Source organism: Cyrtonyx montezumae, unplaced genomic scaffold (genome assembly GCF_038088225.1).
Source record: "Cyrtonyx montezumae isolate F1298 unplaced genomic scaffold, pur_monq_1.0 scaffold_14, whole genome shotgun sequence".
NCBI lineage: Eukaryota > Metazoa > Chordata > Aves > Galliformes > Odontophoridae > Cyrtonyx > Cyrtonyx montezumae.
This window is the reverse complement of record NW_027071870.1, coordinates 2,748,379-2,762,189: the sequence shown is the minus strand read 5'-3', so window position 1 is coordinate 2,762,189 and position 13,811 is coordinate 2,748,379. Positions and strand designations below refer to the sequence as shown.

The 13,811-nt window shown below is 45.7% G+C and overlaps 2 protein-coding genes across 3 annotated transcripts; both read left to right on the top strand.

Moving 5' to 3' along the window:
- Positions 1 to 972: 972 nt before the first annotated feature.
- Positions 973 to 3,542, top strand: GATAD1 (GATA zinc finger domain containing 1). Its single transcript, XM_065731241.1, has 5 exons — positions 973 to 1,270; positions 1,357 to 1,482; positions 1,658 to 1,717; positions 2,160 to 2,343; positions 3,074 to 3,542. The coding sequence occupies exons 1-5, from the start codon at positions 1,073 to 1,075 to the stop codon at positions 3,262 to 3,264; spliced, it is 759 nt and encodes a 252-aa protein (XP_065587313.1). The 5' UTR covers positions 973 to 1,072; the 3' UTR covers positions 3,265 to 3,542.
- Positions 3,543 to 5,636: 2,094 nt separating this feature from the next.
- Positions 5,637 to 13,548, top strand: LOC136045554 (uncharacterized). Of its 2 annotated transcripts, none has more exons than XM_065731560.1 (11): positions 5,637 to 5,760; positions 6,038 to 6,258; positions 6,951 to 7,238; positions 7,835 to 7,901; positions 8,771 to 8,824; positions 9,865 to 9,940; positions 10,144 to 10,181; positions 10,270 to 10,357; positions 11,648 to 11,734; positions 12,451 to 12,498; positions 13,209 to 13,548. In XM_065731560.1, exons 1-11 carry the CDS (start codon positions 5,672 to 5,674, stop codon positions 13,344 to 13,346), a joined length of 1,194 nt encoding a protein of 397 aa, XP_065587632.1. In that variant the 5' UTR covers positions 5,637 to 5,671; the 3' UTR covers positions 13,347 to 13,548. The 2 variants fall into 2 exon arrangements, with proteins under 2 accessions (XP_065587632.1, XP_065587633.1); XM_065731561.1 differs by lacking the exon at positions 13,209 to 13,548 and adding an exon at positions 12,041 to 12,144 and having other exon boundaries at positions 12,451 to 12,499.
- The last annotated feature ends 263 nt before the right edge of the window (positions 13,549 to 13,811 follow it).

The following is a 13,811-nucleotide window of genomic DNA, read 5'->3' as shown; positions in this document are numbered from 1 at the left end:
GTTAAAAAAAATGGGGGCAGAGGAATGGGCACCTACCTCAGAGAAAAAACTCATCAAAAGACACATACAATGACGATCCCAAGCAACCTGTTCAGTGCAGCTGATGGAAAAGGACAAACAGGTATCTTATTTTTGAAATCTAAGTGTAATAAACCAGTAATAGTAAATAACTGGATCTGTTTTACACTCAGTATGAAATCTTAAACAACTGTCCCATCTCCTTTATATTTTTCCACTAACTAAAGTCTTAACATTTACATGCACAGTAGAGACATGCCTTTAGGAATCAGTGTTGATTTGGAGCTGTTGTACTGGCTTATAACGGAGACATGGAAGGATTCCTTAACAACAAACATGCGTAAAGAAAACAAACTTCCCTAGTCTCAATTACCAGTAGCTCCTACTTCTCACAGTGCAAAGAATAATAAAAGTCTCAAGTGAGGCTGCACCCAAAGATCACAATATCCCATCATTAGTATAAAGGCTAAAAACCATGACCAGAGAATATTTAGTGGCACCACAATTCAAATTCTGTTCGAAGACTCAGGTTAAACTGCTCCAGGCACTAGATCCTCGAGAACTGTTTTGAATGAAGCAGAAACAGAAACATGTAAAGATAACCTGCTAAGCAGGAAACCTGTACTACAGGATTCCCACTTCGGAGAAGACTTAGTGGTGAAAAGGCTGCTCCAAAAACAAGTCCTAAGGGCCTGAAGACAACTGCAGAAATGCTTCAGTTAAGAGGTGCATTTTTGCTGTTCTTGCATCACAGAAACATTCTCGAGAATTACACCTGCGTGTCTGAAGCTCTCAGAGCAAAGGATTCCGCGCCGGTCACGGTGCGCTCATCCAACCGCAGGTGGAGCTCTCACTCCGCTCCTCGCGGCGGCGGCCCCGCCCGCAGCACAGGGCAGGGCCCGGCCGCGCTCCTCCCGCCGCGCCGCCACGCAGCGACATCCGCTGCCGGCAGGGAGGGGCCGGGAGCGAGAACGGGAGCGGGGCGGTCCCGCTGGTGGCGCAGCGCTCCCCCGTGTCGCTGCCCGGGGCCGCGGGCCCCGCCGCCTGCCGCGCGATGCCGCTGGGGCTGAAGCCCACGTGCAGCGTATGCCGCAGCACGTCGTCGTCCATGTGGAAGAAGGGCGGGCAGGGCGAGATCCTGTGCAACAACTGCACGGCCCGCTCCGCACCCCCCGGGCCCGCCGCCTTCGCCACCACTTCGTCCGCGGCGCAGCACAGCAACGGCGGCGGCGGCGGCGGCGGCGGGAAGCAGGTGAGCGCCGGGCTGCGGGCGGGGCGGCCCCGCGGGCGTTCACGTTCCGTTCCCGCTCCATTCACCCCTCCGTTCCCCCCCCGCAGAGCAAGCAGGAGATCCACCGGCGGTCCGCGCGGCTCAGGAACACCAAGTACAAGTCCGCGCCCGCCGCCGAGAAGAAGGTTTCCACGAAGGGCAAAGGGAGGAGGCACATCTTCAAGCTGAAGAACGTAAGGCTCCGCTGGGCGGCTTCGTTCGGGGAGTGTGGGCACAGGGACGTTTCCCGCGTTTCCTCCTGCCCTGCGGTTCTCCGTCTGTTTGGCCTCGTCTTAACGGTGGGACATACCCCCACCCTGCAGGACCGTTGCTCTGCTTTAACGCTCCTCCTCTGTATTGTTTCCCCAGCCCATCAAGGCCCCTGAATCCGTATCCACCATCATTACCGCAGAATCGATCTTCTATAAGGTACGGCCTGCACTGATCTGCCCCGCCAGGAGGATCTTTCTGTTTCTGTCTTCGATTGCAAAAGTTATTGGGGAGACGGCGAGTTCTGCATCTGCTGAGGGCCTGCAGGAGCCCACGTAGCCACCCATAGCTCACTGCGTTCATCAGACCTGGGCTACGTGTGACAGAAATGATGTTTGATTGCCTATAGAGCCTTAGAAATGATCTGGGAACTGAACTCGGAGTGCCACACATTAGATGGTTGTGCACAAGTGGTGCTGGTGACTGCTCAGGTGTGACTGTGCTCGATTTTGTGCCACATTTCATTGCATGTGAGAAAACTAGGGCTGTCCATTGAAACTGGGGTAATTTGAGATAGTGTAAGGTTCTGATACTTAACGTATGAATCAGAGTGAAGTTTGTGAAATGGGATTGATTTAACTTTCATTTGTGTGTGTTCCAGGGTGTGTACTACCAAATTGGAGATGTTGTTTCAGTAGTTGATGAGCAGGATGGCAAAACATACTATGCCCAGATCCGTGGGTTTATTCAGGACCAATACTGTGAAAAGAGTGCTGCACTAACATGGCTCATTCCTACGCAAGCCAGCCCCAAAGACTGCTTTGACCCTGCATCCTATATCATAGGTAATCTCTAACCTTCATTTCATACGACTGCTTACATGTGCCCTGACTAATGCAGAGTTGTGACTTGTAAAAGCACCTCTTCAGTTTGTCGTGGTCTTTTATTTAATTCCCACATTTTAAGAATTATCTTGTATATGTGAGCAGCAGTGCTGTGGCAAGTGGGATTATTAACTTATTTGTGCTCACAGACCCAATTACAGTCTTGCAACTTTAAGGAGCAAATTGCTACTCCACAGTAGGAATCAAAGTTATTACAACATGATGTGCCAGTACAGACTGTTTCTTCTGAAGTGACCAGAATTAGCTTATTTTACTCTTGGATATATAAAGTATATGGTGTGTGAGCACTGGTGTAGAGTGTTCTGCAGCTGATTATGAAATAGCAATAAATTGAATAAACCTTTCTGATAGGCACAAATGGTACCTATTAAGAACATGTTCTTCAAATGGGGAAAAAATAAACCCAGCAGAAATAAAGAGGTTTCTCATTGGTATTGTAGCCTCCAATACTATGCCAAGTAGGTTCATAGGTTCATAAGGTTGGAAAGGACCTACAAGATCATCTAGTCCAACCATCCCTACCCAACTACTAAATCAAATCCCTAGTAGTTTTCTTGAGAGGGCACATTCAACACGAGATGATGCCTGTTGTTGTGTATTACATGGTCTTGGATTCTCTGATTTTATGCCTTTAAAATTCATCTTTGAAAATTATGATTTCTTTTCATAGGACCAGAAGAAGATCTCCCAAGGAAAATGGAGTATTTGGAATTTGTTTGTCATGCACCTTCAGAATATTTCAAATCTCGATCATCTCCCTTCCCTACTGTTCCCACAAGACCAGAGAAGGGATATATATGGACTCATGTGGGACCTACTCCTGCAATCTCCATTAAAGAAACTGTTACTAATAATTTATAATTTTTAAAGGAATATTTCGGACCACTTATTTTCGATATATTCTCAGGTCTGCAAATCCCAGAGAAGTTAAAAAAAAAAAAAAAAGGTCAAATGTTCTGCTTATGGATTATGGTATTTATTTTAAAATACATCTCATCTTTAAAATGGAAGTTGGTTTTTTTTTCCATGTTATATTTTGTAGCCATTACTAATGGAAATGCACCAAGTTTTGTATCATTTTCTACTTGGATGAGCAAATTAATTGATTTCTGAATGTTGACTTTAGTGTTCTTGTTTTCCAGTTTCGCATAAAATGAGCTACAAGGTGTACTTCTAATTGTGCAGCAACTTAGATCCCCTTTTCATGGAATCACAGAACATCCTGAGTTGGATGATCCCACAAGGATCACTGAGTCCAGCTCCCAGCTCTACACAGCACCACCTAAAATAAAGACTTAATTTCATATGCTGATAGTCTCGGCAGAGTAACAAAGAAATAGAAGTAGTAGAAGCAGAGAAATACTGTATACTGAACGAATGGTACAAAGCTTCCTGCACAAGCTGTTTTTTCAGGCCAGTCAGCTCAATGCACTGTGATGTGCTTAGGTGGCCTGAATTCCTGAGCTTACTGCTGCCTGTGACTGGGATAGGGAATGGAAGGGGCCTCCCCAGAGGCAATGCTAGGCATTTCCTTTTGTTGAGCTTCATGAGGTTCCTGTCAGCTCATTTCTCCAGCCTTCTTTGATCGCACTGAATGGCAGCACGACAATCAACCTTACCTGTCCATGCCATTCAATGCCTGCACTGTAAGCACTGAAGAGACGTGAGTTGTCCACCCATGTTCTGAAGGAAATCATCATGGCCTTCAGGTTCAAGTGAGGAAGCTGCATGGCAGTATGAAACTTCATGGTAAAGAACAGCGAGAGCGGAGCTGTTGCAGGGGTCAGTGAGGTTTACAGGCATGCTGCCTGTAAAAGGTGATGAAGCTCCTGTAGCAGGGATGCCGAAAGAGTTCTCTGCATCCATATCAATGTTGGGAAATCTAAGGAAATCTTTATGCCGGAACAGGTCTCTGTGGGGGACTTAGCCCACGTTGCTCTGCTGTTATGTGCAAACGCAGCCATCGGTGGGAAGGTCCTGACCTGAGAAAGTATTTCAGACAGCAAAACAAATGTTTGAGTGAAGACTGGTTCTGAACAACTACCGATGAGTCTTGCAGGGACCTGCCCCCTTGACACATGCTGTTTTACATGCTTGGAAATGATTGTGACAGGGACTGGAGTGAAACAGCAACAACCACCACAACAATGAACTGATCCAGGCCTGTAAAAACAGTGGTTGGTGATAAAATACTACAGAAGAACTTCACGAAACTTGCTGACTGCACTTTGCAACTGAAATGTAATAACTGAATAGATAAATGGGATAGGAATAAGAAAAGCAGCTTAGTAGGCTCTGCATCTAGTGACCACTGCTAATCAGACATCCAAACCTGTCTTTGATAGCCAGGCCCATGAAAATATCAGCTTTCTGCTGAACAAAATCGAAATGCTGGAAATGAGAATAACTAGGGAAAGCTTGAGAAATTATTCTGTCATTATAGAAATCTGTGGTGTCGCCATGGGTGTTCTGTTGAATGTCTGCTTACATCAAAAAGATGCAGTAGAACTGGAAAAGTCAGTTCAAAGGTGAGGAATCCTCAGTCTCGCCCGTAGACTTTTTGGCTGTTCCAGGAAGTCTTGCAGTGACTGCACAGTTCTCAATACATTTCTTCTGCAGGTTCTGGCTTTTGGCCATCACTGGAGGTGGGCAGCTCTGTAGGGCAAGCTATAACACAATAGCGTTGTTCTGTTTTCAGTGCTTCTGAGAGCTAGGAAAAGACGAAATAGAGATTAGAAAAAGCACACAGCACAGAGACCTCTCAAGGGAGGAAACCACATGCTCAGAGAGGAGGGTCTCCTCAGCAGTGGGCTTGGGGCAGGTGACCTCCAGAGGTCCCTTCCAAGCTCAACCCTTCCTTGTTTCTACACCAAAGTTTTGCAGAGGGTTCAAGACCAACACTTGAACAGGCAGATATTGTTGGTCACCAAAAGCCAAGGTTAACGTTCAGTTCCTTTTCTGAAGGTCTCCTCTTACTCAAGGTGAGCCATACACGTGGGCTGAGCCTGACAAGAGCCTACAGAGGAAGGACTTTGCAATACACATTCCTGTCATTATCCCACAGAACTCGTCACCAGCTGTAGCCTTATATGGATATGTTTTCAACATGCCACTTCTGCTTATCTCAGCAGGGGAGTGATCAAGCCTCAGCTGAGATACGCACACTTTACAGGTAGGCACAAAGCAGTTGCTTTTGGTTTTGTTATGGCCAACTCTATCTGCAGAAACTCCCATTTTCTCTGCAGCCTGTGACTGGTTTCTTGTAGGGATGAAAAGGAAAGGCTCTGCCCGGCCAACACCCAACACTTGCCGCACACCCCATGCTTCCGCCCCTTCCTTGGCGAGAGATCAACACAGGTGAGTTTTCTGGGAGCTTACCTCCTCTTCTACTGAATGTGTGTTTAATTTGTAAAGGCCTGTGCTGGGATTACCATGTGCAGTCGGGTTTGCAGCTGGCTGGTAGACCCGGTGCCATGCTGATAGGTGCACAGGAATGACCCAGATCTCACCAGTAAAGGACATGTCTTCAGGAAGTGGTGAAAGTTTCCCTTGGTCATTCACCGTGCTGCCTGCAGTTGGTTCTGCTTTTGGAAATAATTAATAGTTATTCACTGTTTCATGACATCTTTGGAAGGTGGGAGATGCCAGGAGAAAAGAACCCAGCACCAACAGTGGTCCGTGGGAATGAAAGGATTGAGTCAAAGAGATGCAGCCGGACAGAACAGATCACCTACAAACGAAGGAATGAAGACCTCCTGACATTCTACCTGCGTCATCAGGATGCACAAAGAAGTCCCTGTGCATGCCACCAAAGCAACCTTTTCACTGTGCCATGTTCTGACTCTATGAGGAGAGGTAACTGGAAAATGCTGTATGCAGATTCTCATTATTTGAGAAGTGTTCTCAAGGAATGTGTTGCTGACCATCAGGACAGGGTATCTTTGCTTTCTTTCATAGAGGCCTGCTGAAATCTAGGTTTGGGAAAAAGAGATTCCCAAGTTGTGCTTACATATTTCATATTTGTTGCCGCAAGCTGCCTCACAGCAGTTCACCAGTGATCTTTATCAGAAAGAAAGGGATTTTTGACTGCATCAGATATTTCTCACATGGAAAATGATTCTCAGGGTTTTATGTTCCCAAGGCAGAACTAAGAATTTCTATTGGTGTCACCTAGGAAATGATTTGTGTTAAGAAATGAATCAATCATATTGAATGAGAGGCAGCAGTGCTCTTCAGTAAAGAAGTGGGCACAAGTACCATGAACGCACACGGGGCGGGGAGGCAGCTGGAGCCTCTGAAAGGGCTCTGCCCCCGAAGAAAACCTGAGAAGAGTGCAATACTGCCTCTGTCTTCTCCCCCAAAGAAAGCCTCAGAAGCTCTTGAAGGAACCCATATTGTCATATGGAAGCAAAGGGATGCTTGGGTTTACTGTCCTGAGTCAGATAGAGAGCCAGTGCCCAGGGCTATGTGATTTTTTAGATTTTCAGATGAAAGCAACCTCTTTGTTCACAGCTGGGTTCCAATTATAATTTCTCTTCATTAAACAGACATCCAGGTGCTTCAGAAGTTCATCAGGATGCACGAGCCCCCTGGAGCTATTGTTATCAGCGAAGAAGTTGTTATTGTCAGTGGAGACACAGATGTTTGCAAACAAACGTCACCAAAGAACCTCACCAAAACTGCAAATCTAATGGAAGAACACAGGATAGAAGCAGGCAGCAGAGACTGCCCAAAATCCCAGAGCACAGACCTCAGTGGGCCTCCAGGAGTCAGGCCACAGTCACAGCCTCCAGCTCCAAGGGCTGAACCAAAGGGTTTGGGTTCTCCCCCTGACAGTAAGTGGGACTGCATGGGCAATTATGCATGCCATAATTCTTTGGGGACGTGCATGGGTAGCTAAGACATGTACCAATTCCTTTTGTGTAATAACAGATTTAAACTGAACTTGGTTGTATAATCTTTCTAATCCAGAGCAGTTAACAGCAGGCAGAACAACAGGTATTAGGTTTACACAGATTTTTGTTCTCACTACTGTACGGCCATTAAGGCCCTTTGTTAATCATTATATACACAGCAGCAGCAGCCACAATAAATGTGATCTTTGTTCCACGTAAACAAGACCAGTAAAGATGGGAACTAAAGCTACCTGCGTTACCTCAAAGCACGGTGAGGAGCAGATGTCTGCTCCCAGGCTGTGTCCAGATGGGGCTGCTGCAGGCTGTGGCAAAGCAGTGCAGGGAAACACAGCCACAGTGTAGGGGCAGCCCATTTCTGAGTGACCAGTCAGCACTGGGTATACAGTAAAAGTGAACTAGGGGCCTATGAGGCTTTTACATAGCTGCTGGTTAACTATCAACCCTGTAGTTTCACTCTCAAATTCCATTGTATTTGTGAAATGATTGAAATAACATTGTCCATGTGGTCTCTCCAGATTTCAACAAGAAGGCCTATGGGCTGGCAGCTGCTTGTCTCGCCGTAACAGTGGGATTTCTGGGCTGGTAAGTTCAGGCTCTCTTCAGTCACTCTCACTGCAACATCTCTGTGGTTAAGCTAATTGGCTGCCTGGGGCTGGGGGATGACACTCCCTAGGTGCTCCCAAGGGAAATCACAGGTAATGAGGTCCTCATTACAGCTGTGCAATAGCAGCTCACAGCCCTGGTGCATTTAAATGATTCCATGATCCCTCAGAGGACTGCTCAAAGTGATTCTGCAGCTAAAAGATGGAAACCCAGAAACCCAAGCTGTTGCAAGATTAAGTTCGGTGTTTAAAAAAAGAAACTAGGTGAAGCTGCTTTATGCCCCAACGCAATGGGAGCCCACCTGCTGTGCATGAGTGAGCAGCATAGGCAGCTGCAACCAATGCCTGACAACAGTGTGGCAGAGGAGCAGCAGCTGGGGACACTGTGGTGTTGTTATGAGGGTTTTGGTGATCTGCAGGGTGTGTGTGTTTGCTAGCAATGGTGTCGTACAAGCAGAATCTGTAGCAACGTAGGTATAACAAGACTGCTGCTGTAGCTATTGAAGGGATGTTTTCAGTATGAAAGGAAGGAAGGGTGCTCTGTGCAGAAACCTTCTCACCTTCAGCACATGAGCTCCAGGAAGCACCAGAGATGGGCACAGGCACTGACTTTTGAATGTAGGCAGCACAAATCATGCTATGTACCAACACTCAAAACTGCTGCTGCTCATCCCTGTTACTGTTCACCAGTTACCTCTGTCACTGCAGCTCCTCACTCCCAGGGAAGCAGGTGCCAAGCACAGTCAGCTGGGACAAGCTTGTCGCTGGCATGCCAGTTACACCATGGATGTGCTGCAACGTGCTTTGCAGTCTCATAGGACGCTCTAACTCCTGCTGTGTCTTTTGCAGGTCCAGGCTGCGGCACCAGCTGGGGAGCTATTACTGGCTGTCACTCACTTTTGTGTAAGTACCCAGAATGACGTGCCAAGATGTGAGTTCAGGTAAATGGTCAAGGAATCAGAATTGTTTGATTTGGAAGGACCTTTAAGGTCACCTAATCCAATTCTCCTGCAATGAACAGGAACACCCACAGCTAGAGCAGAGCACTATAGAGAGCAGAGCACTTTAGATTAGATTTGAGGAAAAAATTTTTCTCTGAAAGAGTGGTCAGGCACTGGAATGGCCTGCCTAGGGAGGTGGTTGAGGCACCATCCCTAGTGCTGTTCAAGAAGCGTTTAGATGAGGTGCTAAGGGATTTGACTTAGTAGTTCAGTGGGTAGGGATGGTGACAGGAGGATGGTTGGACTAAGTGATCTTGTAGGTCCCTTCCAACCTAATGTATCTATGAATCTATGAATCACTCAGAACCTGACCCACGCCTGACTTCCAGGGATGGGGCATCTACTGCCTCTCTGGGCAGCCTGTGCCAGTGCCTCACCACCCTTACTGTAAGAGACCTTTCCCTTATATCCAGGCTAAATCTCAAGTGATTTGTATGTATGAACAAGCTCTGCCCGTTACACTCAGGGACTGAAAGGACCTAGATAAAGCAGAAGGTAAAGCTCCTGGGCATGCTGATATGCTGCTTACCAAAAGGCTGCTGGGCATGAATTATGTGACCAACAGCACAGGCTTTGTGTTCTCCCCTGGGCAAATCTGTGACTCTTCAAAGGTACTCACTTAAACAAGTTAGAGGTAAAAGTATCTTTTCTGATGTGCATATGAATATATAACAAATATCCAAGGGAAAAAAAATATATACTTGACTTGAAAGTATGTAACTAAACAGTCAGTACTCTGTTTCAAGAGGTACAGCTTGTGTAATTGAGACTCCATTTCAATAGTACAGAAATACTCTGGAATCATTGAATATTCACTGCATGGATGGATGTATGGAATTTTGAATGCTTTACTTTCAGTGATTAGAACTGTTACCAGTTACTTGCTGTCTTTATTGGAATTATCACTCATTAAAAACATTTTCTTATTTTCTCTGTAACCAGGATGTGCATTGCTCTTATCCTCATGGGCTCTGCAGCCAGCCAAATTTCCATGGACACTCTTTACACCTTGACAGTGGTAAGCCTATTGCTGAACCCCATAATTTTTCCTCTTCATGTTCTTTTACATCTCATCAACTGACACATTTAAGGTTCTCCTCAGCAAGAGATGGCATTCTGAATAATACTGATTTCCAACAATTGCCAAAAGGGTTATTTTTTCTGTGCAGGCAAACAGAGGTGTGATGAAGACATTCATAGATTTTTTTTTTGTCTTTTTAGGCAGCGATTGGAAGTACAATACTTGGAATTATTTCAGAGTAAGTCCTTCAAGCATTTTGCTTTCACTGCCTTACCCTCTGCTGAAGCACTGTGAGATGAGATAACAGCTTGTCTCTTGTGTCCTAGCTCCTATGAGTTGGTGACAGTAATGCTAGTTGGAGGAATAACAGCAGCTGCAACCCTGTTGCTGTATTTATTTGCTATGAAGACAAATGTAAGTATTAACAATGTTCTAGGTAAATACAAGTAATCTAAGTTGTTGTGATTTTAATGACAGTTTCATATCTGCTTTGACTTTTGGAGACACTCAATTTCTGCAAGTTTTTGTATGCAACTCAAATACTAGTGAAATAGAAAGAAATAGAACTAAGCAGACTGTGCTGGAGGCTGCAGCACTGAGGACCAATCTCTCTTTCTCTGTCCCAGCTTTACTCTTCTGTCCACAAGTTCCCTATACTCAGAGTGAGAGGATTCAGAAATTATACACTGAATGTGCTGTATTCACAGAATCACAGAACTGTAGGGATTGGAAGGATCCTCTAGAGATCATTGAGTCCAACGCCCTGCCCAAGCAGCTCCCTAGCCCAGGTTGCACAGGTAGGTGTCCATGTGGGTCTGGAACGTCTCCAGAGAAGGAGACTCCACCACCTCTCTGTGCAGCCTGTGCCAGTGCTCCACCACTGCACTGTGAAGAAGTTCCCACACACATTTGTGCAGAACTTCCTATGCTTCAGTTTGTGGCCATTTCCCCCCATCCTATCGCCATACACAGCAGAAAAGAGTCCAGCCTCGTCCCTTTGCATCCCAGCCCTTAGATATTTATGGACGTGTATCAGATTCCCTCTGAGTCTTCTTTTTTCAAGGCTGAACAGCCCCAGGTCTCAGCCTTTCCTCGTATGGGAGGTGTTCCGCATTTTTTATCATCTTTGTAGCCCTTCAGTGGACTCTTTCCTGGAGATCCCTGTCTTTTTTGTACCAAGGAGCCCAGAACTGGACACAATACTCCAGGTGAGGCCTCACCGGGGCACAGTAGAGGGGGAGGATCACCTCCCTCGACCTGCTGGCCATGCTTTTTAATGCACCCCAGGATCCCATTGGCCTTCTTGACCACCAGGGCACACCACTGGCTCATGGCCAGCCTGTCATCCACATTTAAGGGGTTTTACTCATGAAAATATCGCTGCTTATCTGCTCCTTGGAAATGAAATCAGAAATGCTGATGAGTACCAATGGGAAGGCAGCAGCAGCTGGTAATCAGGTTAAGAGATAGATTAACAAAAACAGAACAAGAATCTGGTTTATGGAAATATTCAGTTTATTAACAGACCAGCAAAAGGAGCAAAAGCTTAAGTCAAGTCAGCAGCAGTAGTCTCAGGGTTTGTTTTTATGTGTGTTGCTGATGTTGGTTTATTAATCAACATCCCTGCACAATGTGTATTATTTTGTTTCAAAGATGTGCTGGCTAATTGCAGCTAAATAGCCTCACTGTTCTTGGTGTCCTCAGAAACCCCTGACGAACCTGACCATATCAACCACTACAAGCATCCTGTGGGCTGCTGGGGCGATTGCCTGCATTGTTATAAACTCATATGTAAGTACCTTACTGGATGTGTGCTTGTTGGATGCACTGACAGGAGTCAGCCTGTGTCATGCAGTACTTATAACAATCTCATAGAATCCTAGAATCACCAAGACTGGAAAAGACCTCCAAGATCATCCAGTCCAACCGTGCACCTATCACCAATAGTTCCCACTAAACCATGTCCCTCAGTACAATATCTAAACGTTTCTTGAACATCTTCAGGAACAGCGACTCCACCACCTTTTGGGCAGCCCATGCCAGCACATGACAACTCTCTCAGAAATTCTTCCTATTGTCCAACTTGAATCTCCCTAGGCACAACTTGACGCCGTTTGGTCTGACTGGGGTATATCAGGAGCTTTGCATCACAGCAAATAATATAAAAGCATTTAGATGTAGAGCTCCTTTCCTGTATTAGGGTAAGTCTGGCATAATTTTTAGGAAAGGTTAACCTTTAATCAATCAGATGCATACACATGGCCTGTAGATTATCTCATGACAGACTGATGAATTCTGCTCCTTCCTGAACTGATTACCAATTATAGTTAGGCATGTGACAGAAGTAGAATCACACCTGTTTCAGGTTAACAACTGAACAACATTTAACAACATCTGCTATTTTGTTTTCATTGCTTGGATCTTCTTGGGTTCAACAGGAGGTGCAAATGCACTGATGCAGTCATTTTTACATGATTCTGGCTCACAGTTTTTGCTCTTTCTCACAGAAGCTCCAGGCTTCGTATGCTCTGTTTGGAATTCTGTTCTTTGCTACTGTAAGTACGATGCTAATACTGCTTTTTCCATTAGCAAGTCATTGCTTTGCTACAGACTCTCAGAGAAGCTCTCACACCCCCTCCCTGGTGCTGCAGTTCGTCCCCTCTCTGTGCACACTGTGTGACATGGGGGTGCTGAGAGCTGCGGCCTGCAGCCTGGCTGCTTCCTAGGCCTGGCCTGAGGAAGGCAAACCCCTTCTCTGACAAACTGGGTGAGGCAAATAAGCTGCACTTCACACCTGCCAGAATTGGGAATTATTTGGCTTTGCTGCTGAAGCACACAAGTGATTTCCAGCCTACTTGTATCTCCCTGCTGGCAGTGAGGTGGCCAAGAAACATTTCTGTATACAGGGCCTGCTGACGTGGTCTGCTTCTTGGTTGTGGTAACTGGAATGCGTCTTCCACACCTTTGTTTCTTTACCTTGGGTTCCATTGCCCATTGTCTTCAAGTAATTTTGCAGTCCTGAGGGCCAAACAGTCCTTTGACCCTGCTGGAGAAGAGTTAAGACTTCTTGTCATCTGCAATCACTTTCTGGAAGAATCTTCTTACTGTTAATCAGACATTGACAGTTCTTTATATCGTCCCTTTTACGTAGCAATTTCTTGCCAAATTGTCATAGCGAATGAGTACTTTTCATTTGATGTAATTTGCAGAAATCCCAAAATACAAAACTGAACATAAGTGCTGTCTTCTTCCTTCTTCTCACAAGGATCTAACAAGGACAGTGTCTGAGCTCCAAAGTCAGCCCAAGGAAATGCAGCATTCCATGGACCACGCCGAGGCAGCACAAGGACTTTTCATACCCATTGCTATGATCTTCTTCTTTACGTTGCTGTTAGTTGGTTGAACACACAGCAAAGACAAACATTTTGGCCGCCTTCAACTTTCAGCAAAATGCCACTTCTTCCTGCAGGAAGGTACGCAGCAGCTCATTGAGTCATTCTGAGAAGGTGGTTGTGGAATATATTTTCATGTAGTAGTCTTTCTATGGATGAAAAATATCTTAAGATGTTGTAAAAGTATATTAATGTGGGAGCGGGCACAACGTACTCAGACATTTTCCTCACTGGAGGGATGGTGTCAGTGCAAAGCTTAGGGCCAGTTCTGTTGATCAGTGAAAGATGTTGCATTTATTGTCAGAACTGCACCCAAGTGGAAAGCTTATGGACTGCAGCAGAGAGGGAAAATGTTAGAGGGGATGATGAGTATCTTTTAAGGATTGTCATTTGTACTTCTTGATGCTTGGAAATTTGTTAGAGCAGCAAACAGGAATCTGGACAAAGTGAGAAGAAGGAGAGAAATAGCCGGGAGG